Genomic DNA, 23,569 nt, shown 5'->3' with positions numbered 1-23,569 from the left:
TCCGCCACCAAAAATGGGTATTTTTTTGGAATTTTATCAATTCTACCACATTTGGTTAAAATCTTTCTAATTCTACCACAAACAGAAATACTTTTTTCGATCTACCATATGGGGTACATAAAATAACTAAAATGCCCCTGTATGTAATTGACTGGAAATAACACGTGAATTATTTGGAGACAGCTGTGTTGTTTGTTTATTTGAGTGGTTGTACATGACAAAATAATAATAATAAAAAAAGGGAACACGCAGCAATCGTACATATGGCTGACTTTGCTTTTAATAAAGTATAACATGACAAAAGTATGTAACTATGTATCTATATATTTTATGTATTTAGATTTTTTAATTGGTTAACCAAATAACTAATAATATATATAATAGACAAAATATATGTTATGGACAACATTTATCCTGTAAACAATAATTATATTTGACATAATTTTGTCTTCCACCACTAAATTAATGTGTCGTAGAGTAATAAACGATAGATATTACTTATAACTTGTCCACTAAAAATATTAATGTAGACAAATATTTTCTGTAGACAAGATTATGGATAGTAGACAAAAAATATTACAGTGGACAACAAATATTGTAGACAAAATAAAATAATATGGACAACAAATGTCGTAGACAAAATAAAAATAATGTGAAACAATTAATATGATGGACAAAAAATATGGCCCATTTTCAGAAAACTTAATCTCCTTTTACAACAATCCCATGGCATGGTGTGGTGGCTATGCAACAATGAGCGGATGATCAGAGTTGAGGCACTCATCACCAAAGAGGAAGGGGACAGCGTAGACATGCTGCAAAGAGACTTCAAGGGAGCTTCCGCCGAGATTTGAATTGATCAGATCTGAAGACTTGAGGTAGATCTAGGGGTAAAAGTTCAACATATGAGATGTGGACAGAACTTGGAAATGTTTGAAAGTTTGTCGGCCTAAAAAGAGGTTGAGAGGTTTGAAAGTTTTGAAAAGATTGAGACAGCTACAAAAGAGTTAAAACAGAAAATATATTGCAAAAAAGTTTAACATGGAGATCTCAAATCTTCAACGGCGCCGGAGAACATAATTAGATAGGATTTCTCGACATGGAGCATGAGAGAGAATGGTACAAGACACACATATATAATATATATATATATATTTTCTTTAATTTTGTAAAAGTAAATGAGATAACTAAAGAGGGATAGTTTAGTCAATTCATATGATGTATGTGGTATTCTAGGAAAGGAGTTATGTAATGTGGTAGAACCCATAAGAATTGTTTTGTAATGTGGTAGATTTGTTAGAAATCTCTATCTTTTTCACCTCTCCTATTTAGATTTCAACTTGTTTTGATTCATTTTTTCAAGCTTTTTCTTCATACTTCACTTTTGTAAATTAAATTAAATGGCTAGAAGAGAGACACCCTTCTGTGAAGAAAACACACTTTACTTGATCATATGCAGGCATATCCCATAATAATAATATTATATACTTTTATAGTTTGGCTGCACTGTTAACACATGCATCTTTTTGTTTTGTCTTCTCGAATCTCATCATGCTTAGCTTTATAGTGGGGTATGAAAAAAAGTGATCGCTAGACTTCGTTAGATGAGTACTTAACCCATCTGATTGCTATCTATCTCGTAAATAGTGGCAATGGTACATGGAGATGGTGGGAGATCAATGGAAAGAGGTAGCCAAGGACTAATTCCTACACTACTATAAAAGGGTTAATTTGTTTCTTTCTAACTATCCCCAATTCCATAATCATGGTTCTTGTACAAGTCTGGTTGGGGCATTGCATGCATATATATAACCAGATCTTATTGATAAAAACATTTGGATAAAACACGGTTTATTCAATAAATAAGTTTTACTAGACATTCACATATCTTATAACAGAAATTTCCATCGCTACCATTATTACTGCTTCTTTTTCCCATCAACGCCTTGTTTTTTTCAGCAATTTGGATTCTCTGGATTACAAGGTTTATCGCACTTTGGATCATATGGATTGCAAGGTTTGTCGTAATAATTCACATCGAATCTTTTTGTATCCATTATGCAATTTGGATTCTCTGGATTACAAGGTTTTCCGCAATGTGGATCCATTGGATTGCAAGGTTTGTCGTAAAAATCCCTTAACCTACCTTGCACCAGAGGATATCCTTCAGGATGTGATAAGGATCAGTTAGTACGTCATTATACAAACAATAATTAAGGTTAATTTCAGGGAAGGTTAAGAAAATAATTAACGAATTTGAAACTTTTAAAAGTTGGGAAGTTAATTCACTTACGAAAAACAAGAAGAAGAGAAACCAATAACAGAAGTTGAAAGGAAAGGCTTTTCATTCTCCAAAGAAAAATGTTACAGTATATTTTGCTTAGTGATGAGGATAAACTCCATCGCTTTTTATAGAGAACAATGTATGTAATGGTGTGGGGTTTGACTAGAAAATCTTTAAATAGTTAATACATAGTAAGAAATCCTCAATAGATAGTACTATTTTAAATATATCAAAACAAAATAGGAAATAGCCTATAATTATAATATATATCTGTTTGGTCCTTCTTTTTTTGGTAACGTATATCTTAATATTCTCTTTGGCTTTTATATATGTTAAACAATCTGTTACTTCTAATTAAATTGTGGTCTTGTATTTTTCTTGGAACATCCACATTTTTATTTGTATCTAGAAAGTGGTTAGTGGAGACAAACCAAACTAATAAATCAGTATAGATTAATTGAGTAATTACATCTTCAAAATTTTCAAATTCTAGTGAAAACATTAAAATAATACAAAAGTCTCACATTAATAAGTTTTTATTTTATTTTTATATAACCCTACTCACATTAATAAGATTATATATATGTAAAATTTAATACACAAATCTTTTGTATTAAATGAGTTTTCTGAAAGCTTAGAAAAATAATTGACCAATGAAAGCAAGCCACGTGCACATATAGACACTTCACAATTCAACGTTATTTTCGTATAACCAAGCCCAATCAAATCAAACCCAAGAGGCTTGACCACAAAATTAGGGACTTTGGTTTGACCGATTGCAATTTCAACCAGTCTATATATTAAAATTACCATACCAAATTAACGATACTTTAAGACTTGTGTGATTTACTTGGAAAATACCAAATTGACTTCAAGGATATAGTTAGGGTTTGTTCGATACTTGACATGGCTCCAAAATCAAGCGACGTTGAGGTGAAAGATGGATCTTCGAGCGACCTAGAGCTGAAGAAGCCCATTGAAACTTCCAACGGCGTTGTTGCCTTACCGTTATTGGGGAAGCGCAGGGCCGAAACTCCCAACCCTGAGGATTCCGGTGAAAGCGAGCAAACAGCTGACGAGGATGGTGTCGAAGAAAAACGAATTAGACGAGGATAGTGACGAATTAGATGAGGAAGAAGGTGACGACGTGGAGAGTTACAGGAGGAATGAGGAGAATAGAGAGCCCGAGTGGGGTTATGATAGCTTCGATGGCCGGGAGTATGATTCCCCTAATCTGGGTGACTATTCGGATAAGGAGTTTGAGGAGCAGTGCCGTCACTTTAAACGCCAGCTCATCGAAACCAAGGTTATCACCCTTTGTCGTCGTGTCATAAATTTTCCTCTTTTGTCTCTTAAAGTTCGGCAATATTCTAGTTCTAGTCTTAGGGTATCTTGTTAACCACGTCTGGTTTTGTTGGGTTTAGGGTTTCTTTGAGAATTCTGACAAGTTCCCACCTTACGTTTATACCCCTGGAATTGCTTCGCTCGGAGATCTGGACGAGCCGGCTATACCATCCGTGAGGTCTGCGAAAAGTTGACATCTCTTTGTCTCCAACGCTACAACGAAGATGAGGCAAGTAGTAGATCACTTTTTCTATTTATTGCCTCTGCTCTAGTTTTCTGACTGGGATTCCCAGTTCTATATCTAATAAAGTTTTCTTGTTTGTAGAAAAAGAATGTGAAACTGGATCATATATATCTTGAGGGCAAATTACAACCCAGGGTCGATGACTAAGTTTTACATTACCTTTGCTGCAAGAGAGTCCGAGTCTCCAGATGCACCATTAGTGGAGTATCAAGCTAAGGCTGTATGGTCTGTACAACACAAAAAGTATCCAATCCTTTGCAGACCAAGTCCCGCACCTATATAAAAGGGTTTGCTTGTACGTTGTTTCTTTCTAGGGATTGAATTGAAGTTGGACGTATATAGCTTTGGGGGCAGGACAAAGTCACTTTTGCTGCTAGAGAGTCTGACTCACTCCTCATGATGCACCTCTAGTTAGTTGAGTATCAAGCTAAGGTGGTTTTCATCCCTCGAACCAATGTTATTTTGAAGGTTGACCGAGTGACACATAAGTGTTTAGAAAAAAAATCAAAAATAATATATACAGTACTGATCTTTAATAATCAGCTTTGCGTTACATATGTTAACATAGATAGAAAGCCTATCGGCCCAATCAGATATTTGTAATTCTCTACTTGTTGTTTACCTCATCATACTTGCGAGTACTACTAGCTTTGGTATTATGGCATTAATTATGGTCAAAGTCAATTTTCATATGTCTGTTATTTTTTGAAAAACAAACATTTTTAATACTAGTATTGTTGAAAAATTAAATTAGTAGAAGTATTTTGAGAAAAGAAAAAGAGAATTCAGCCAAAAAAAACCCAAACTTTACAGAATTTGCCAAAAAAAACATGAATTCTTATATTGCCAAATAAACACTCAACTTTTGTTGACTTTCAAATATAATAACAAACTTTTCATTGACTTCCCAAATCAACACACCATTTATTAAGTTAACAGAAAACTTAAACGTCATTAGCAACGCCGTTTACTGCTGGGGTTAAATCATAAGATGTTTTTAAATTCTTAGTTTTAAAAAAAAAAATCTGCATCATCAAGGCTCGAACTCAGGTTCTGGGAGTGCATAAGGGGATATTATACCACTGAACTAGTGGAAACTTTCGAACAATAGTGCACTGTACTTGATTTTATTATATGAGTACACGGAATTAAAAAAAGGGAAAAAATCAGACTTTGTCGACGTCGAGAGAAAAGATGACCTCGGCGTAAAGCACGCAGGTTGATTTTTTTTTTTTTTTTCAACTTTCAATTCACAGATTGCACAGACCAAAACTGGAATTAACTAACAAAAATCTGCAAACAAACCAACTAAAATAAAAAAATCTGCAATTTATATTCACTTACAAAACCAAAACTTAGAATTGTTCAAACCAAGCCTGCAACTTAGTTCTAAAATCTGAAAATTAACTAACAAAATGAATTGAAGGTTGAAAAGTAAAAGAAAAAATCGACCTGCTTGCTCTAAACCGAGGTCTTCTTCTCTCTACATCGACAAAGTCTGATTTTGGTAAGGTTGTCTGATTTTTTTCTGTTTTTAATTCCGTATACACACTATAATAACATCAAGTACATAACATTAATGTTTGAAAGTTGCCACTAGTTCAGTGGTATAATACTCCCTTTGCAGTCTGAGAACCCGAGTTCGAGCCTTGGTGATGCAAATTTTTTTTTTTAAACTAAGAATTTCAAAACGTCTTATGATTTAACCCCAGCAGTAAACAGCGTTGCTAATGACGTTTAAGTTTTCTGTTAACTTAATAAATGGTGTGTTGATTTGGGAAGTCAATGAAAAGTTTGTTATTTTATTTGAAAGTCAACAAAAGTTGAGTGTTTATTTGGCTAGATAAAAAATTTATGTTTTTTTTGGCAAATTCTGTAAAGTTTGGGTTTTTTTGGCTGAATTCTCAAAAGAAAAATGAAACTGTGGTATTTTGAAATTATTTTATAGAATAATTAGCATTCATAGACTGCATTTTATATTATTGTATATAGATAACAAAAATCATATACTATTAAAAAAAAAAAAAAAAAGAAGAAAAAAAACTGAATTCTTTTTAATGGCACAAATGTGTGTGTCACGGAGAAGGATAAATTCATAAATTACTGAGATAACTTTTAAATTGTGTGTGTTTCTGTTATCTGTGCGTTTGATCTTAGAAAAAACCCCAAATTGAATAATTGAAAAGGGGACTTAGGGTTTACTCAAAGAATCGGGCATGGCTCCCACCAAATCAAGCGACACCGAGAGAAAGGATGGATCTTGCGAGACTCAACCGACGGAGGCCATGGAAATTTCCAAGGTCGAAATCGCCAACCTGGAGGAGGATCCTGGTGAAAACGAAGGCGACATAGAAGAAGGTGTAGAGGACGAGGAAGAGGAGGAGGAGGAGGAGAAGAAGGATTTTGATTTTGAATGGGATAAGGATAGCTTCGATGGACGGGAGTATCGTTCCTCTCAGAATAGCTAGTGAGGAGTATTCGGACAAGGAATTCGAGAAGAAAGCCCGTTTTAAAAGTCGCACGGTCATCGAAACCAAGGTCTTATCATCATCTTCATCCTTTTTTCATCTCCACTAGTCACTACGTAAATACCAAGTAACATCCTAGTTTTTACTTTTTAGGGCTTTTTCGAGGCAACTGACGAATTCCCACCTTACTGCTGGACTGGGATTGCTACAGTCCCGCGTCTTGATAGCAAAATGCGTCGAGGTATCACAGTTCGTCAGTTCCTAGCAAACATGGTCTCTCTTTGTCTTGACAAATATAACAAAGAAAAGGTAAGCAAACCAACTCTCTCTCTAATCTCTAGTCTCTAGTTTGGGCCTTTCAGAGTGTCCCAAGTGTTGTTAGGCTATATATATGATAAGCCATTCTTAAATTGTCTCTATTTGTTTCCCAGGGATTTAATGTGACTTGCGAGCATGTTTTGAGGGCTAATTTCAAGGCAGGGAGCTTCATAAAGTACTACATCACTTTTGCTGCTAGAGAGTCTGACTCTCCTCATGATGCACCTCTACTTGAGTATCAAGCTAAAGTGGCTTGGTCTGCTGACATTACTTATCCCATCCTCTGCAGACCCACTTCTCCACTTAAATTCGGTATCCTCTCCTATTCACATCTCTCCAATTAGTTTTGTATATTTAAATTAAATGACTAGAATAGATACACCACTCAGTGAAGAAACCACACTTCACTAAATTTTATCTACTTCTAGGGTTTGGTTGACACATCTGATCTTCTGGTTTTGTCTTCTCGACATGGCAAATATTATTTGTGAGACTCTTCTGCTTTAGTTTGATTGTGGAGTGTATGAAACAATGTCGCTTCTAGACTAGGTTAGACGATGAGCACTCTGATTGTTATCTCGTAAAATTGATGGTCAATGGTGCATAGAGATATGGCTGGTTCTGTCTGTTTCTTTTAGCCTACCAACTTACAGTTAACATTTGATTTTGTTGTCAATGTGCTAGTTGAAAGAGATCAAATGAAAGAGGTAGCCGACGAGGTGATGGAAGAAAGCAGTTGAAGAATTTCACAAGGCTGCTTTCTTTAACGACTCTACTAAGTAAGATTGTGTATATTACCCCGATCTTTCTGAATGTCGCTTAAGTTTATTTCGTTGATTGAGATTCATACTCCATTTCTTATCTTTTGCTATGAAGGTTATATAATAATACATGTGTATTTTAGTTTTGAGTTGACCTTGAAGTAGATTTTGACGACATTATATCAAATATATATAACATCTGTTTTGGTCCTTCTTTTTTTAGACAACGTATCTCTTATATTCTTTTTGGCTTTTTTACATATGTCAAACAATCTGTTACTTCTAACTAATTTGTGGTCTTGTATTTTTCTTGGAACATCCACATTTTTCTTTGTGTCTAAAAAGTGGTTAGTGGACATACCAAATTAATTGAGTAATTACATCTTCAAAATTTTGAAACTCAGTGATAACATTAAAATAATACATAAACTCACATTGACATGATTTTTTATTTTATTTTATATCCCTACTCACATTAATAAGATTAGATCAAAAATTTAATACACAAAATCTTTTTGTATTAAATGTGTTTTCTGAAGAGCCTAGTAAAAATTAACGAATGAGAGCAAGCCACGTGTAGCTTTATCTCAGTTCCACTTCGTATAACAAGCCCAATAAACCAAACAGCCAAATAATGGATAAGCAGAGGAAGAAAGAAATATGATTAGTGTTGGCCTGTTGGGTAAGTAAGTCATATATCGAACTTTTTGGTTAATGTGATTAGTTAAGGATTTTTTTTTTTTTAATGTTCTCTTTTTATTTTACTTGCACTTAAAAACTTTAAAAGTTAGAAGATATATCTACAAGCTTTTGTTTGTTTATAATACAGAGGTGTGGGGTGGGGATCTAAAAACAAAAAAAAATCTATCCAAATTATTCCATAAAAAATGTGATTTGTTTCTTGTTTGAATCTTTACTTTCTAGTACTAATTTCCATTAATTAAAACAATTTTAATACCTAATAACACTAGAATTTAATAAAATTCATAAACCAATAAATTGAATAAGAAATTAATTTTAAAAGGAATCTATGAAATACACAATTGAATAACACTAGATTTGTATAGATTTCTAAATTATTTCAAATCCAATAAAAATCATATGTTTCAATACCCCTCTTCAGTGAACCAAGTCTTGTATCATTCTTGCTTATAACATATTTTCTTCAATGCTAAATATGTGTTTACTCAAGAGCCATAATTTGACAAGAGGTAAGATTAATCTCATTTTAACATATTCTGAATTTTCTTGAAAAAATCTCCTAAATACCATTAAATGAGTTTTTTATTCCAAAAATACTATTATTAAATAAATTTAAAAGTTATTTTTTTTTAAAAGTATCGCAAAACTAAAAATAAACTTTTAACTTGCAATACTAAATCCTAATTCCTAAACACTAAAATCTACCATTAAAAACTAAATTTTATACCCTTAAAAGTCAATTTTCATATGTCTGTTATTTTTGAAAAACAAAAATTTTTAATAGGATTATTGACAAGTTAAATTAGTAAAAGTATTCATAGATTGCATTTCATATTAGTATATATAGATAATAAAATCATATATTAAAAAAAAAAGGAAAAAAAAAAACTGAATTCTTTTTGATGGCACAAATTTAACCCTTTAAATAAGTGTCACGGAGAGGGATAAATTACTGATACAAACTTTTTAAATTGTGTGTCTTTGGCTTTGCTCTTAGAAAAAAGCCCCCCAAAATTGAACTGGAAAAGGGGAATAAATCGGAGCATGACTCCCACCACCAAATCAAGCGACGGCGAGACGAAGGATGGATCTAGCGAGACTCAACCGACGGAGGCCATGGAAATTTTCACCGGCGTAGGTTCTTCTTTGCTGGGGAAGCGCAAGGTCGAAACCACGAACCTTGAGGAGGATCCCGGTGACAACGAAGGCGACGTAGAAGAAAGTGTCGATAACGAGGAGGAGGAGGAGGAGGATAGTGAGTCGGAATGGGATAAGGACAGTTTTGATGGCCGGGAGTATCATATATTCCTCTGATTATAGTGACTATTCGGACGAGGATTTACAGAGGAGATCCCGTTTTTACTATCGCAAGGTCATCGAAACCAAGGTAACCTAACTAACTAACTAACTAGAAACAATTTTAAGTTGTTTTTTTTTTTTTTAATGATAAAAGGGTTTCTTTGAGACATCGGAAGATTTCCCAGCTTACCTTTGGACTGGAATATGTACAGTCCGGGATCTGGAAAAAGACGTTTTTAAAGGCGTTACTGGTCGTGAGTTCCTCGGAAACATGGCATCTGAGTGTCTTGCAAAATATAACAAAAGAAAGAAAAAGAATGTGAGATTCGACCATATCTTGAGGGCTAATTTCAATCCAGGTGGCAGGACAAAGTACTATATCACTTTTGCTGCTAGAGAGTCTCATGATGCACCTCTTGTTGAGTATCAAGCTAAAGTTGTTTGGTCTGCTGGCAAGACTTTTCCCATCCTTTGCAGACCCACTTCTCCTCCACCCAAAACTACTAGGTAATTCTTTTCTCCTCATCCTCCTTCTTGTAGAAAACAAATATGTTTAGAAAAAGAGAAATCCTTGATTATATATGCCATATCAATCTATCGTTCCGATGCCTAAGGGTGACATATATATATATGTAGCTTTTGATCTTGTCTTATCAACCTGGATTCATTCCGCCATGCTTAGCAATCTAGACTTAATTATAATAGTATTAGACTAGTCTGATTATAAAATTTGGCAAATGGTAATAGGTGGTGAAGTTTGATATGCTTCTGTTCACCTTGTGTTTGTCTCAGCAAGAATCTCATCTGATCTTTTTTCTCTCCCCCCCCCCCCCCTGGTTAATGTGCTACTTGGTTAGAAGAGTATTAAAAATGATTTCGTTATAGACTTGGTTAGAAGAGTATTAAAAATGATTTCGTTATAGACTTGGTTAGAAGAGTAGCGAACCACTCTGATTGGTATTTCGTATATAGTGGCAAAGGTGCATATATATATTGAAGTCTGCTGGTTCTATTCAACTTGGTGGCCTGACCACAAAATAAAATTGGTGAATTATGGCTGGTTCGTTTAGCCTATAACAACTTACAATTAACATCTGATTTTGCTGTTTTTTTGCTAGTTGAAAGCGACAAGTGAAAGAGGTAGCCGAGGTGATGGAATAAAGCAGTTGAAGAATTTCACAAGACCGCTTTATTTTATGACTCTAAGTAGGATTATGTATATTACCCGGATTTTTCTGAATGTCGCTTAAGTTTATTTTGTTTATTGAGATTCGTACGTACTCCATTTCTTAATTTCTGCTATGCAGGTTATAATAATATTTCAAGAGTATATATTTATGATTATAATTGATGCTAGTACTCCATCATCTAATACTGTTTAAGACTATTTCTGATTATTAGCAATTGAAATATCCAAACTAGTAGCAGTGTTTGCCTCATGTGTATTGAAAATGTCATTTGTCCAAGGCCACAAAATAGTTAAAAATTGTAAGGCCACATATATATGTTTTAGTTAGGTTATGTATTTACTTTGAAAATGTGTTTATGTTTTTTATTTTAAAAATCCATGATATTTTGTTTTTAATTAGTTCTTCTTATTTCATATTTCTTAATTTTTATTTATATTAATAGAGTATTATGTAATGTATTAGATGTTTGAAAGTAAATTGAAAAACCACTTGAAAGTTGTATTAAAATTTTATATGAAATGATATATTTAATAAACTGACAAAATGTTAATGTGACAATAAAAAATAGATGGTATGATATCTGAGAGTCATAAAAACATTTTACTTATGTTTTGTTCATATTTTACATATATTTTGCTTATTTTGTTGATATCTATTCAACATTTTATAGAACCAAAAATAACTAATTTGCTGCCATATATAGACAATTACACTTATAATTTATATTTATATAAAATGTAATGTAAACTATACTCAATGTATCAACCAATCAATTAATTTATATATATAGATGACTTTATCATAGTCATAAAATAATATAAATATGTAAATAATTAAAAATACATATCATCTATGTATTGTATGGATATATAACCATCTATACATCATTTAAAAAAAAAGCAAAGAAGATAACCTAGTCTTTTCGGCATAAGATGTCACATTTGTTCTCGATGAGTATCGCATAACCCTTGCACCCCCACTTTTCACCGAAGGAATTTTGCCCATTGAAACAAGTTTTCTCTTCCGTAGTTACTCCATAACCAATGAGTAGCATGCTGTGTACACGGGTGTGTTTTGTTATGACCGCTTTCTTTGGCAAGTGATAAATCCACTCTTAAAAACAAAATCATTTTTTAAGATCAATTTTACTGCGATAATCTATTCCAAATATTCCATTGTTCATGTGTTATAATCTTTGTTTTATTTCACAATAAACTCATAATATTAAAGATGTTATCATAATATATTTTGCTTAGTGTAGTGTTAAGGATAAACTAACTTAATCTTCATCTCTTTTTATAGAGAACAATGTACATAACGGTGTGGGGTTTGACCAGAAATTATTAGAATAGTTAGAACATATTAAAAAATTCTCAACACTAAATTCTATCCTTCAAATTTAGCTCGTGATTAATAGTAATTTTTAAGATTGGCAAATCCGAAGTAGTCTGATTCATCAGGCTTGATGTGATTGATAAATTCATCATCAGCAAAAATCGACACATGTTAGTTGATTGGATGTCCAATGTTTGGAAGAGCTTGCACAACGCGTGCACTCGCCTTTTATTATGATGTCATCAACTATGCCTAACATATGCAAATCAAACCAAGATATGAGGTAACTATATATTAATTTTTTTGACTATAAATTAAAAGTAAAATAACCATTAATTAATGGTACCACCTCTTGGAAAGCCAGTTCACTGGTAGCTTAATATATAATAAACTAAATAGCTTAATATATACGTATCTGTTTGGTTCTTCTTTTTTTGGCAACGTATCTCTTAACATTATCTTTGGATTTTTATATATGTTAAACAATATTTTACTTCTAATTATATTGTGTGGTCTTGTATTTTTCTTGGAACATCCACATTTTTTATTTGTATCTAAAAAGTGGTTAGTGGAGTCAAACCAAACTAGATTAATTGAGTAATTCCATCTTCAAAATTTTCGAACTCAGTGAAAACATTAAAATAATACAAAAACTCGCATTGGTACGTAAGATTTTTTTTATTATATATAACCCTATAAATTAAATTATAGACAAAACTTTTATACATTAAATGAGTTTTCTAAAGGCCTAGACAAATAATTGGCCAATGAAAGCAAGCCACGTGCACATATTGACACGTTTCTCTCAGTTCAACGTTATTGCTCTTCCATATAAGTTGTAAACTTTGCAAGGAGAAATTTGTATTCTTCTAGTAGTGTAGAGATCCTCTCCATCTTGGTTAACCTTATCGTATAACAATTTTATATACAAAGTTATTTCGGCGAAAAAGAAAAAAACAGTTTTGATATTAGGTTTTTTTTCTTTTAAGGAGCCCAAAAGTCCAAACACACATTTGAGTGAACCAAATACAAACCAAACTGTTATTTGAAAAGGACTAAATCAAGCCCCAATCAAATCAAAACCCAAGAGATTTGACCATATATATAAGATATAACCAACCACACTAATTTTATTGCGTGGACACAATAGAAAAAAAAAAAAAAAAAAAGTTTGTGTGTTTTCTGTGAAAACGTCTTCTTCACAGAAAATTGGGTTGAAGGGAAATTTAGGGTTTGTTCGATAATCGACATGGCTCCAAAATCAAGCGACGGCGATGTGACTGATGGAACTGGATCTTCGAGTGACCTAGACATGGAAACTTCACTTGGCGTTGCCTTATCGTTAATGGGGAAGTGCAGGGCCGAAACTGACGATTCCGGTGAAAGCGAGCAAACAGCTGACGAGGACAGACTAGACGAGGATAGTGAGGGAGAAGAAAACGAATTAGACGAGGATAGTGACGAATTAGATGAGGAAGACGACGAGGATGGTGTCGAAGAAAACGAATTAGACGAGGATAGTGACGAATTAGATGAGGAAGAAGGTGACGAGGGAGAGAGTTACAGGAGGAATGAGGAGAATAGAGAGCCCGAGTGGGGTTATGATAGCTTTGAAGGCCGGGAGTATGATTCCCCTAATCTGGGTGACTATTCGGATAAGGAGTTTGTGGAGCAGTGCCGTCACTATAAACGCCAGCTCATCGAAACCAAGGTATCATCCTTTGTCCTCGTGTCATAAATTTTCCTCTTTAATCTCTTAAAATTTGCCAATATTCTAGTTCTAGTCTTACTTAGGGTATCTTGTTAACCACGTTTGGTTTTGTTGGGTTTAGGGTTTCTTTGAGGCATCAGACAAGTTCCCACCTTATGTTTATACCCCTGGAATTGCTTCGCTCGGAGATCTGGACGAGCCGGCTATGTTAGGCCTTACCATCCGTGAGGCCTGCGAAAAGTTGGCAACTATTTGTCTCCAACGCTACAACGAAGATGAGGCAAGTCTTAATTAGTTCACTTTTTCTATTTATTGCCTCTGCTCTTTATAGTTCTATAGATATCTAATAAGTATAGTTTTATTGTTCTTCTCTCTCTTGTTTGTAGGAAAAGAATGTGAAACTGGACCATATCTTGAGGGCAAATTACAATCCGGGGTCAATGACTAAGTTTTACATTACATTTGCTGCAAGAGAGACCGAGTCTCCAGATGCACCTTTAGTAGAGTATCAAGCGAAAGCGGTATGGTCTGTATTACACGTAATTTATCCCATCCTCTGCAGACCAAGTCCCGCACCTAAAAGGGTATGTATGTTTATCCCATCTCCGGTTTGTGTTTGAATATGTGTGTGGTTGGTTTCCTTCCTAGGTTTTATTTATTTCTCTGATTTCTGAATGTTCCATCTTGCTCACATCACTGCAGCAACAAAATATTTCTACGTTTTTGGTTTTCACTTTGTTAGATATCTGGATTTTTAATTTTTGGGACTTTCCTTCTTCTTAAACCGCAACTAATCTTTTGTTTACTTTTTGTGTCGATGAGCTGATTGTAGGCGATGGAAGAGAACATGTGAAAGAGGTAGCCAAGGTGATGGAAGAGATCAAGAGCTTCATTTTATGAAAATCTAGTAGACTTGAGTTCTTAGGAAATTTGCACTGTCTTCTATGTTGAAGACTTTTGTGTACTGCTTACCTATCAACTTATTAAGAACCCACACTCACTCTTAATAAGTGCAGTGTTTGAATGTGAAATGGTTTGTTATTTCCTAAATTTTTCTATCTTGTTCTGTGTTGCCCAGCTGTTTGTCTTTGCGTTAGCTATATCTCTGTTTACCACTCGGGAATAAGAAAATGGAAGGATTAGAAAAGATAAACAATATTTAAGTTATGTACTCTCGATCTTGTTTTGAAACGGTGTGATTGCTTTAGGTAAAAGATAAAGTGGTTCCGTAAGTGTTAGGAAAAACACTAAACTATGTATGATGATATTGTATTTAATCATACATGAAAGAAGAGGAAAAAAACACACTCCTAATATAAAACTTTGAACAATATTTCTTGTTAAATTTTTCTTCTTTTTTTTTTTTAGAAAAAAAAATGAAATTGTGAACCATAGTTTTGATAAACAAGAAAGAAAATGAAACGTTAGAAATTAAAAACTACATCTACTATTTGAGGGAAATGATGTCACATAACTCATCGATGATGATTCTTACGTAGCCTCTACATCCCCAATCTGTTCCCCACGAGTTTTGACCGATGAAGAATAGCTTCCCTTGTTCGGTCACTCCATATCCTATTAGCAGTATACAGTGGAGAGTACTGCTGGGTGTTACCACTTTCTTTGGTAAATTGTAGATTTTCTGAAAAAAAAAATTGATTAGAAATTGAATTTACTGATTAGCAAATGAAATTTATCAAAACTTATATATGTAAAGCTGAAAAGATTTAATAATTTTTTACTAACCTTCCCAATATATGCAAATTCTACAGTCGGCGTCAGAGTTAATCCAACAGGATATTTATCTAACTCCTCTCGGATAAATGTTGAATCAACATCTTCATAAAGATGAAAGGTTTTTTTTATCCTTAATCCTTTTGAGCTTGCCTAATTAATGATAAACATACACATACATGTATCAAATTATTATATTTAAAAACGAAAGATGCTTTCACGTAAATATACACGAATACATAATTTTGCGCTTACCCTTTCGTTACCTCTTTTAACTGGCTTCTTCATTATCCCATGGCTGGCAATGTGATCAAATGCAATTTTCAAATTGGCTAGAGCAAAGTTTTCAAATTCTTTAGGCTTAATATGATCGACAAGTTCCAGAAATGAAAACTCATGCTGTAGAGTGGTAGGGAGTCCTTGATTATATATAGCTTGCATAAGTCGGGCAAAAACAATTGCCCAACAATAGTCTGCACATGATCAAACTAGTTAGTTTATTATTTTATTTTATTATTATAATTCATTATTCCAATTTGAAATATCGTATAAAGAAATATTAATAACCTTTCACTTGCTCAAGAACATCACCAATAATCCCTAATACCACACTCCAATCTTTTAATATTGTATGAGGACCAAATATCTACAACAACAAGTTTCGTGTATCAGTTCTATATATTATTCCAGCCAAAATTACTTTTAACTAGGTAAAATAATTAATCATTATCTATCTAGTAACCTATTATTGCAACTTCACCGTAACTCAGCTCATAAGCAGTGACTTACCATCACACATAAAAGCCAAACTGTTATCATGCATAACTAGTTAAGTATCAATATACGCGGTACCTCTCGAAAAATACTCTCGTTGCTAGGTTCGATCGTTCGAAGAGGTTCTTTTTTCTGTTTTGCTTGACCTTGTTTCTTGGCTTGTGCGAATGCATTTTGCCTTTTTGGTTTAGCTCCAATGCCTCCTCGTCCTTGATCCATCTTGTTCAATTAGACAGAAAATATATGTTAGATACTCAATAAAGCAACATTTCCACAACAATCATATAATAATACGCACTCCCCGATTCAGAATCCCAAAAATTTACTTGGATAGAGATAACAGGAACATGCATGCATGCAGATCTTCGCTAATCATTGGTAACCTAATTAGTTTGAGAGACGACTGCGGCGCTAAATGACTTCAATATGGGTTCGATATGCGTTTGGATGTCGATTTGGGGGTGTTGGTACTGTCTTAGGGAGCCACTAGGGATCATCTTGATTTTGGGGTTTAGGGTTTTGGTCCTCTTCTTTGATGTTTCAAGGCGTTTGGGTGGATCTATACTAGTGTTTAGCCCTACAAAAGCAGAATTTAATATAGAAAATGTCGCAAAGAAGAGATCATTACCAAATCAGATTCCACTTTTAACAGTATATTTATCAACTCAGATCAACCTCGTAAGTGACCTGCAAGGAAGAATCGAACCAAAAAGGGCGTGAAAGACGGATTTTGATAAGAAACAACTTTTGAGAAACATAAATACAAAGCTTTTGTTTGAGAAAACAGAAACAAATCTTGCAATTTCTCCATTAAAGTCGGAATCTTGTAACACACGGAACCCAGAAAAGTTTGTCAAATGAAGAAGGTGAATGCATAAAAGAGAAAGAAAGAAAGTTCACAACTTTTTTGTTTGTTGGAACCGCCACAAACTGTTTTGGTAAGTATGAAGAAAGAAAACGTAGCTAGATTTTGGTATCGAAACAGATAAGAATCTACGAAAATGAAGAAGAAAGGAAGAACCCAGATGTACCGCACATCTTTTCTACAAACCTTGTTAAGTTATACAGAGTTTTTACAGTGGAAGACGAAACAATGGCTATCGGAGTTAGAAAGGTCTCTGCGATCAATCTGAGAGAAGAGAAAATAAAGAAACTAAACCTTGGCAAAAACCGTGGGTGTGGGTTTTATACGCTACAACACAGTGCACCTTAACTTCTGATATAAGTTGAGTTACTTGAGTAGCTTGTTTTTCCTTTTGCCTGTGGGATTATTATTATTTGATCTTCATTTTGTGATTCATATCTGTGTTTTTTTTCCTTCACATTGAAGGAATTTAAGAAAATTTGACTTTAGGTTTATTTTTTTTTTTTTTATACATTATATATATTCGAACGTGAAACAAAAACGAAAAAAAAAATTACATATGTGCATGCCATTCTCATCTGCGTTTATAAATTGTAAATACTAATATTGATTTTAATTAGTTATGCAAAACCTTCAAGACTTCATAAAATGTTGCTAGGAGTATTTGTCTTTCTCTGCTAGCCATTTAACATTTGAAACAAGCAATCCTTAGATTAGATAACACAACAATGGTTAAAAATATCAAAATCTTTTCGACTAATTAAACAACAAAACAGAAACGAAATTTCAGTGTTCTTTTTCATTTTGTACATTGGTGGAATCTTGATAAACCTTCTAAAAATGTTAGGAGGTTTCAACCCAATACATCAAAAGTCATAAGATTCATAACCATCCCACTCGGGTTTCTACAGGTGTGCATGGGTTGTAATGATCCTCATCAAGTCCGAAGGAACAGAGTTTGAGTTTTCCGGATTGGATTGATTTTTTTTTTTTTTTTTTAACGTGGCTTTTAGTTATTTTTTCTGAATTTATAAATTTCTCTTACGTTGGTTTTTGCAACCGCATATTTACTTACTTGCCTAAAAAGCAGTCAATCAGACGCATGCCACGGTCCACGAGACTTTAAGCTCCCAACTAGCGGCCCAGCGAAACCAAAAGTTGGGAGGGGTTAGAAGAAAACTTTTTTTCTTTTCTAATAAAATAAAAATGTAAAATTTATGAGGTTAATATAATTTTTTTTTTTTTGTGGAGTAAAAATACAAATTTTTTAAAAGATCAAAGTACAAATTTTGTTTTAATGGGGTTAAAATGTAAAATTTGTTGGGGTCAAGATGAAAGTTTTAAATTTAATTGAGTCAAAATACAAAAATTCGAAAGAATTATTTTGTTATTTATAACTAAATATATACCATAAATCTTTTTTAATAGAGTCAGCTTATCCATCTCCCATCTTACTGGCTCCGCCACTTGCATGACCAGTGCTTGCTAGCTTTTAATTTGGAAATAAATTAATTTTGAAATAAATAAGGTAAATTAATGACCAGTGAAGACTCTATCTATGCTTGGAAATCGATTATTTGATTATTTATAATAATTTTCATATCTTGTCATTGTTATATTAGCATGCAAAAATTTAGCCATTTGCACGCAAAAATTTAGCAATTAGCATGCAAAAATTTAGCCATTACCATGCAAATTTTTTTTTAAACCATTAGCCATTAAATAAGTGGAAGAGTTTAATAAGGATACTTGTTTATCCTATTCTAACGAATCTGGTGAAGATGTTAAAGACTATATAATGATCTCCAATTAAGTAAGTATTTAGTCATTTTATCTCCAATAAAGTGTTGATTGAGTATGTGGCTTAACATGTTTTTATGTCTAGTCTCATCTCGTTCATTATTATTTCAGCCACTCTAATATATTTAAGGATTTTAAAAGAGAACCTGTTTCGTTGTAAAGGATAGTAGAAGAGTCAAACTGCAAGACTTCTTATTATTTTATTGAGAATATCACCTAGTTGTATATGTTATTTAGATAATCCAAAGTTGTATATTAGTTCAGTGAAAAATTTAACATCTAGTTCTTTGGTTTTAAAAATTGTAGATATATAAATTTTAATCTAGATCTTTAAACAAGATAGTACATCTAAATTGTGTTCTTGTATTACATAATTTGGATACATACGTGTAGATCTTTTAACATTTTTATTTTTGTTTGGATTTTTTTTTTTTGAATTAAAACAAAAAATTAACATATGTTAAAAAATACTACAAAATCTCACATTAATATGATTATATCCGACGGAGGAGAATTGAGAGAACTACAAAAGTAAATTCTATACATTTAAAAATAGATTTTTCTATTTATACAAACTTTTTAAATAATATTTTTGAAATATTTAATTAGTAGAGGTATTATTGGAAAAGAAATTGAAATAAGAGACCAGTCACATCATAAACACATAATCCTTTTACCCCTTGAGATTTTGCTCCAGTTGTTGGCTGCTTCTAAAATTTCTTTCTTAGCAATGTGATTGATAGCAATCTTAATGTTAGCAAGTCTGAATTGATCTGATTCATCAAGCTTGATGTGATTGGTCAGTTCGTCAACAGAAATCAACACATGTTGGTTGATTGGACGTCCAATGTTTCGAAGAGCTTGCACAAAGCGTGCACTCTAATATTTTTTTATGGTGTTAACTATGCCTAACATCATCAACAAAATCAAACCAAAATAGGAGATATATATATATATATATATTAAAAATTTTGACTATATATTAAAAAAATAATCATTAATTAATTATATCACCTTTTAGAAAGTCAATTCATTCACAAAGATATTCACGTCTTTTACCTCTTGAGATTTTTTTTCGGTTGTTGGCTGCTTCAAGATTCCTTTCTTAGCTATGTGTTTGATGGCTATAGTTCGAATTTTTCTGTTCCACAAGGCTTGATGTGACTGATTAGTTCTTCAATGGAAACCTCGACGTGCTGGTTGACTGGACGGTTTATGTTACGAAGAGCTTGCGTAAGCCGTGCAAAGCAAATTGCCCAGCAAATGTCTGGATGCATTAAAATAAGTAAGCAGTTAATTTTCTTTTCGAAATACTAAACTTGAAAAATAAAATATTTAGTGTTTTAATTATATAATTATCTCTATCTCCTTGGTCCATTACACGACCAATGATTTGACCGGCCTCAGCACCCCAATCTTTTATGATGCAATCAACTATGCCTAAGAGCTGAAAAAAAATCATATCAAATTAGAAGGTAAGTAGTACTAATATAGTAGAAACTTTGACTCTATATATTTAAAAAATATAACCATTAATTAATTGTATAACCTCACGGAAAGTCTTTTCATTGGTCGCTTGAGAGGATGACGCCGCCGCTTCAGCTCTTTTCCTCAATTCAGCTGCTGCGGCTTTTGCTTAGATATTTTGGTTTTTTCTATTGGGTTTCCCTCCAATAGGAGCCTTTAGTGGATGCTTGTTCTATATAAAAAGACAAATATTTTATTAGTTTCAAACAACAACCACAATGATATAGTATTTTTTTTGTACAAGTCATATACTATTGAAAACTAACTAACTATATCCGATCCTTCTAATTGAGAAATTAACGAAGATACCAATATATATTTTAGATAACTATATCCGATCCTTCTCATTATTGAGAGATTAACCAAGATAGCAATATACATTTAAGAAGGATCAAATCACATCAAGCTATAACCCAATCACATAAAGAGCAAGTTATATATTTAACTATAATAATCTGAAGTAAAGAAGCTAGTAAGTATCGTACCGGATCCATCCTCTCGCTCCTCTTGTATATCAAACGGAGTCAGATCAGTCAGATAGTGAAGTGACCTGCAAAATAAATCAGACAACAAATACGATTATATATATACGGTTAAGATAGACAAAAAGAAAGTTTACATTTTTACATAAGAAAACCCAAAGACAACTGATGGGAAATCAAAATCTTGCTTCTAATCTAGCTTTGACATCCCAAATAGTAATACCCACCCTTTATAAGATGAAAATTGTTGAAGCAAGAAATTAATGCACAAACAAAATCAACAGAAAGCTAAGAATCAGAGAAAGACTTGCGAAATCAAATAAACTAGAGACGACGTCTTAAGATCATAGAAAAGTTTACAACTTTAATATAGAAGAACCCTAAATAATACTGATGAAGAACGAAGATATACTCCACTAGAAGAAGAAACAACATACCAAACAAAACTTTTAACTTTCCTTATATAAAAATCTAATCTTGGACATCCAAAAACCTTTAAAATGAATGAAGATTGTAGTTTTCGTTGGAAAGGCTTCACCTTTTCTCTAGAGGAACCCAAGAAGAAAAAGCTCAGGGAACAAAGACGAAACTATACTATACAGGTAAAAGAAACATACCAAAAAAACTAGAAATTTCTTATAAAAATCTAGTCTTTGACATCTAAACCCTCAAGATGAAAAAAGATTGAAGCTTTTGTTGAGGAAATACTTCACCTTTTCTCTAGAGGAACCCAAGAAGAAAAAACTCAGGGAGAATGAAGACGAAACTATACTAAAAGAAACATACCAAAAAAACTCAAACTTTTTTCATACAGATCTAATATTTAAGATCTAAAAGCATGTAAAATGAGAAAGAATGAAGTTTTCGTTGAAAAGACTTCACCTTTTTCTTGAAGAACCTTATAAGTAGAAAAATGTGAGGGAGAACGAAGACGAAACTATACTACATGTAAAAGAAACATACCAAAAAAACTCCAACTTTCTTAATATAATCTTTAACATCTAAAAGCATTTAAAATGAGAAAGATCTAAGTTTCGTTGAAAGTTTTTAACAAAGACTTCACCTTTTTCTCTTAACAAAGCTAAAAAAAAAAGGGAAAACGTCCTATTTCTCCCTCGGAACTATCATATCGTATTAGATCCACACCGAACTTTGACCTCGTTCTATAGCTCCTTCGAACTTAAGTCGTCCACCTATTTCTACCCGAATCCATAGTTCTATTGCTATTTTCTCTTCGGATTAAAACTTCTCATCTAATTCTCCATAAATTTGGTTTATACGGTTTATAATTGGTTTAATATTTGCTTAACTAACTAATAAATCCTATTAACCGGATTAAATCTTATTTCAACCCGATTTTAAAATTAAACCCATCAAACCGGATGAAGAAAGCTGAAAATTTAACCACAAAAAAATAAAGCTTAAAAACAATTGAGAAACCTTTGCATAAAACTCATTAATCTCTCGTCAGCCAAGGTAGACTAATCCTTTGGATTTTGAATTGAGGATTTCGATTATGTGGGTTATTAGATAGAAGAAGACTGGGGAAAAACTTTTGGGTCTTGTGGCAAATTGGCAATGATGTGATTTTAGCATAAAGTTTGCTGTTTTGAGAAGAAGATGGGATCTGGGCGGAGCAAATCATGTTGTGGCTCGTCTGTGGTGAGAGGAGATGATGATATCGATGTGGCTTAATCTCCTCTGTCGTCTTCTAGTGGTGGTGAAGCGGAGAAGATCAAAGAGTCTTTGTGTGGTCTTCACTCTTCTTGTCTTCACGACAATGACGATGATAATAATGATGACCAGGTCTGGGTTTTTTTTTAATGTAGTTTCGATTGTTTTATGGAATTAGGTCAAAATCATGAGTCTTGATTTCTTTAGGTGTGTAATGGATGGATAAGGAATGGTCATGGAAGTGATTCACGGCGTAGAATGGAATCAAGGAATCAAAGAGATGATTCAAATTGCTATGAAAATTGACCGATGAACAAAAATCTTAAAATTTGCCCAGAAAAAAAAAATCTGAAAACGAAAGACGTGGGTAACATCGACGACACTAGATTGGTTCATCCTTATCGACAGATTATCAAATCTCAATTGAAATGATTTTTGGTTAATTGCAATGATTTTCCAATGTACTTTTGTAATTTTGAAATCAAAATTCACAAAATAGTAATTTTTTTTTAGTTTCAAAAACCGGGTGAAGAAAAATATGTTAGACATATTGTTTACGGGTCGGGTCAAATTTTTAATGTTGTCTGGTTTGAAAAATTGGTTACATACCAGATTTGTGTCGGTTTGTTAGTAAACCGTTTAAACCAAAAAAATTGGAGAAATAGCAATAGAATTACGAATTCGGGTAGAAATAGGTGGACGACTTAAGCTCGAAGGAGCTATAGAACAAGGTCAAAGTTCGGTGTGGATTTAATACGATATGATAGTTCCGAGGGGGAAATAGGACGTTTTCCCAAAAAAAAAAGATAACTTGGGGAGAAGGAGGATAAAAGATGAAGCTCTTACCTCTCTCTCTCACTCTCTTTCGGCTAAATTAGGGCAGAGAAATTTTATCCGGACTAGTCCGCTTAAGTAATAAGAGTCAAAGTTATTGACGACCCAAAGCCTCTTTATCTCACAGAGGTTTCGGGACCAAGATTTTATCCTCCATTTTTTCTTTTCCTTTCTTTTTGTGAAATATACATGAGGTGCTAAATACTGTATTGTCTAGTGAGTG

General features: G+C 33.1%; 2 protein-coding genes and 3 pseudogenes across 4 annotated transcripts; 4 read left to right on the top strand and 1 right to left on the bottom strand.

The window, feature by feature from the left end:
• The first annotated feature begins 3,190 nt into the window (after positions 1 to 3,190).
• LOC147926209 (uncharacterized) lies at positions 3,191 to 4,019 on the top strand (annotated as a pseudogene).
• Positions 4,020 to 5,992: 1,973 nt separating this feature from the next.
• On the top strand, positions 5,993 to 7,564 carry LOC147926208 (uncharacterized; annotated as a pseudogene). Its single transcript, XR_015582833.1, has 4 exons — positions 5,993 to 6,410; positions 6,494 to 6,649; positions 6,772 to 6,970; positions 7,343 to 7,564. The product of XR_015582833.1 is annotated as an uncharacterized LOC147926208 (transcript).
• Positions 7,565 to 9,092: 1,528 nt separating this feature from the next.
• LOC147926207 (uncharacterized) lies at positions 9,093 to 10,672 on the top strand (annotated as a pseudogene). Its single transcript, XR_015581895.1, has 3 exons — positions 9,093 to 9,508; positions 9,575 to 9,927; positions 10,539 to 10,672. The product of XR_015581895.1 is annotated as an uncharacterized LOC147926207 (transcript).
• A 2,346-nt stretch (positions 10,673 to 13,018) lies between these two features.
• LOC147926206 (uncharacterized) lies at positions 13,019 to 14,706 on the top strand. Its single transcript, XM_087487758.1, has 4 exons — positions 13,019 to 13,656; positions 13,778 to 13,936; positions 14,043 to 14,240; positions 14,489 to 14,706. The coding sequence occupies exons 1-4, from the start codon at positions 13,195 to 13,197 to the stop codon at positions 14,507 to 14,509; spliced, it is 840 nt and encodes a 279-aa protein (XP_087343884.1). The 5' UTR covers positions 13,019 to 13,194; the 3' UTR covers positions 14,510 to 14,706.
• Positions 14,707 to 15,103: 397 nt separating this feature from the next.
• Positions 15,104 to 16,383, bottom strand: LOC104748026 (4-hydroxybenzaldehyde synthase, chloroplastic-like). Its single transcript, XM_010469721.1, has 5 exons — positions 16,243 to 16,383; positions 15,958 to 16,036; positions 15,646 to 15,863; positions 15,403 to 15,543; positions 15,104 to 15,298 (listed from the first exon to the last, which is right to left on the bottom strand). Exons 1-5 carry the CDS (start codon positions 16,381 to 16,383, stop codon positions 15,104 to 15,106), a joined length of 774 nt encoding a protein of 257 aa, XP_010468023.1.
• Positions 16,384 to 23,569: the final 7,186 nt, after the last annotated feature.

Source organism: Camelina sativa, chromosome 15, assembly GCF_030686135.1.
Source record: "Camelina sativa cultivar CO46 ecotype springtype chromosome 15, ASM3068613v1".
Classification (NCBI taxonomy): domain Eukaryota; kingdom Viridiplantae; phylum Streptophyta; class Magnoliopsida; order Brassicales; family Brassicaceae; genus Camelina; species Camelina sativa.
This window is presented reverse-complemented; position numbering and strand designations above follow the sequence as displayed.

Bases quoted from the DNA above. Each gene is read 5' to 3' on its own strand.
- LOC147926206 (XM_087487758.1), top strand. From the start codon at position 13,195: ATGGCTCCAAAATCAAGCGACGGCGATGTGACTGATGGAACTGGATCT. The intron at 13,657-13,777 runs GTATCATCCTTT...TGTTGGGTTTAG, and splicing joins GCCAGCTCATCGAAACCAAG to GGTTTCTTTGAGGCATCAGA. The intron at 13,937-14,042 runs GCAAGTCTTAAT...TCTTGTTTGTAG, and splicing joins AACGCTACAACGAAGATGAG to GAAAAGAATGTGAAACTGGA.
- LOC104748026 (XM_010469721.1), bottom strand. From the start codon at position 16,383: ATGGATCAAGGACGAGGAGGCATTGGAGCTAAACCAAAAAGGCAAAAT. The intron at 16,037-16,242 runs GTACCGCGTATA...TTGTTGTTGTAG, and splicing joins ACGAGAGTATTTTTCGAGAG to ATATTTGGTCCTCATACAAT. The intron at 15,544-15,645 runs GTAAGCGCAAAA...ATCATTAATTAG, and splicing joins TTAAAAGAGGTAACGAAAGG to GCAAGCTCAAAAGGATTAAG.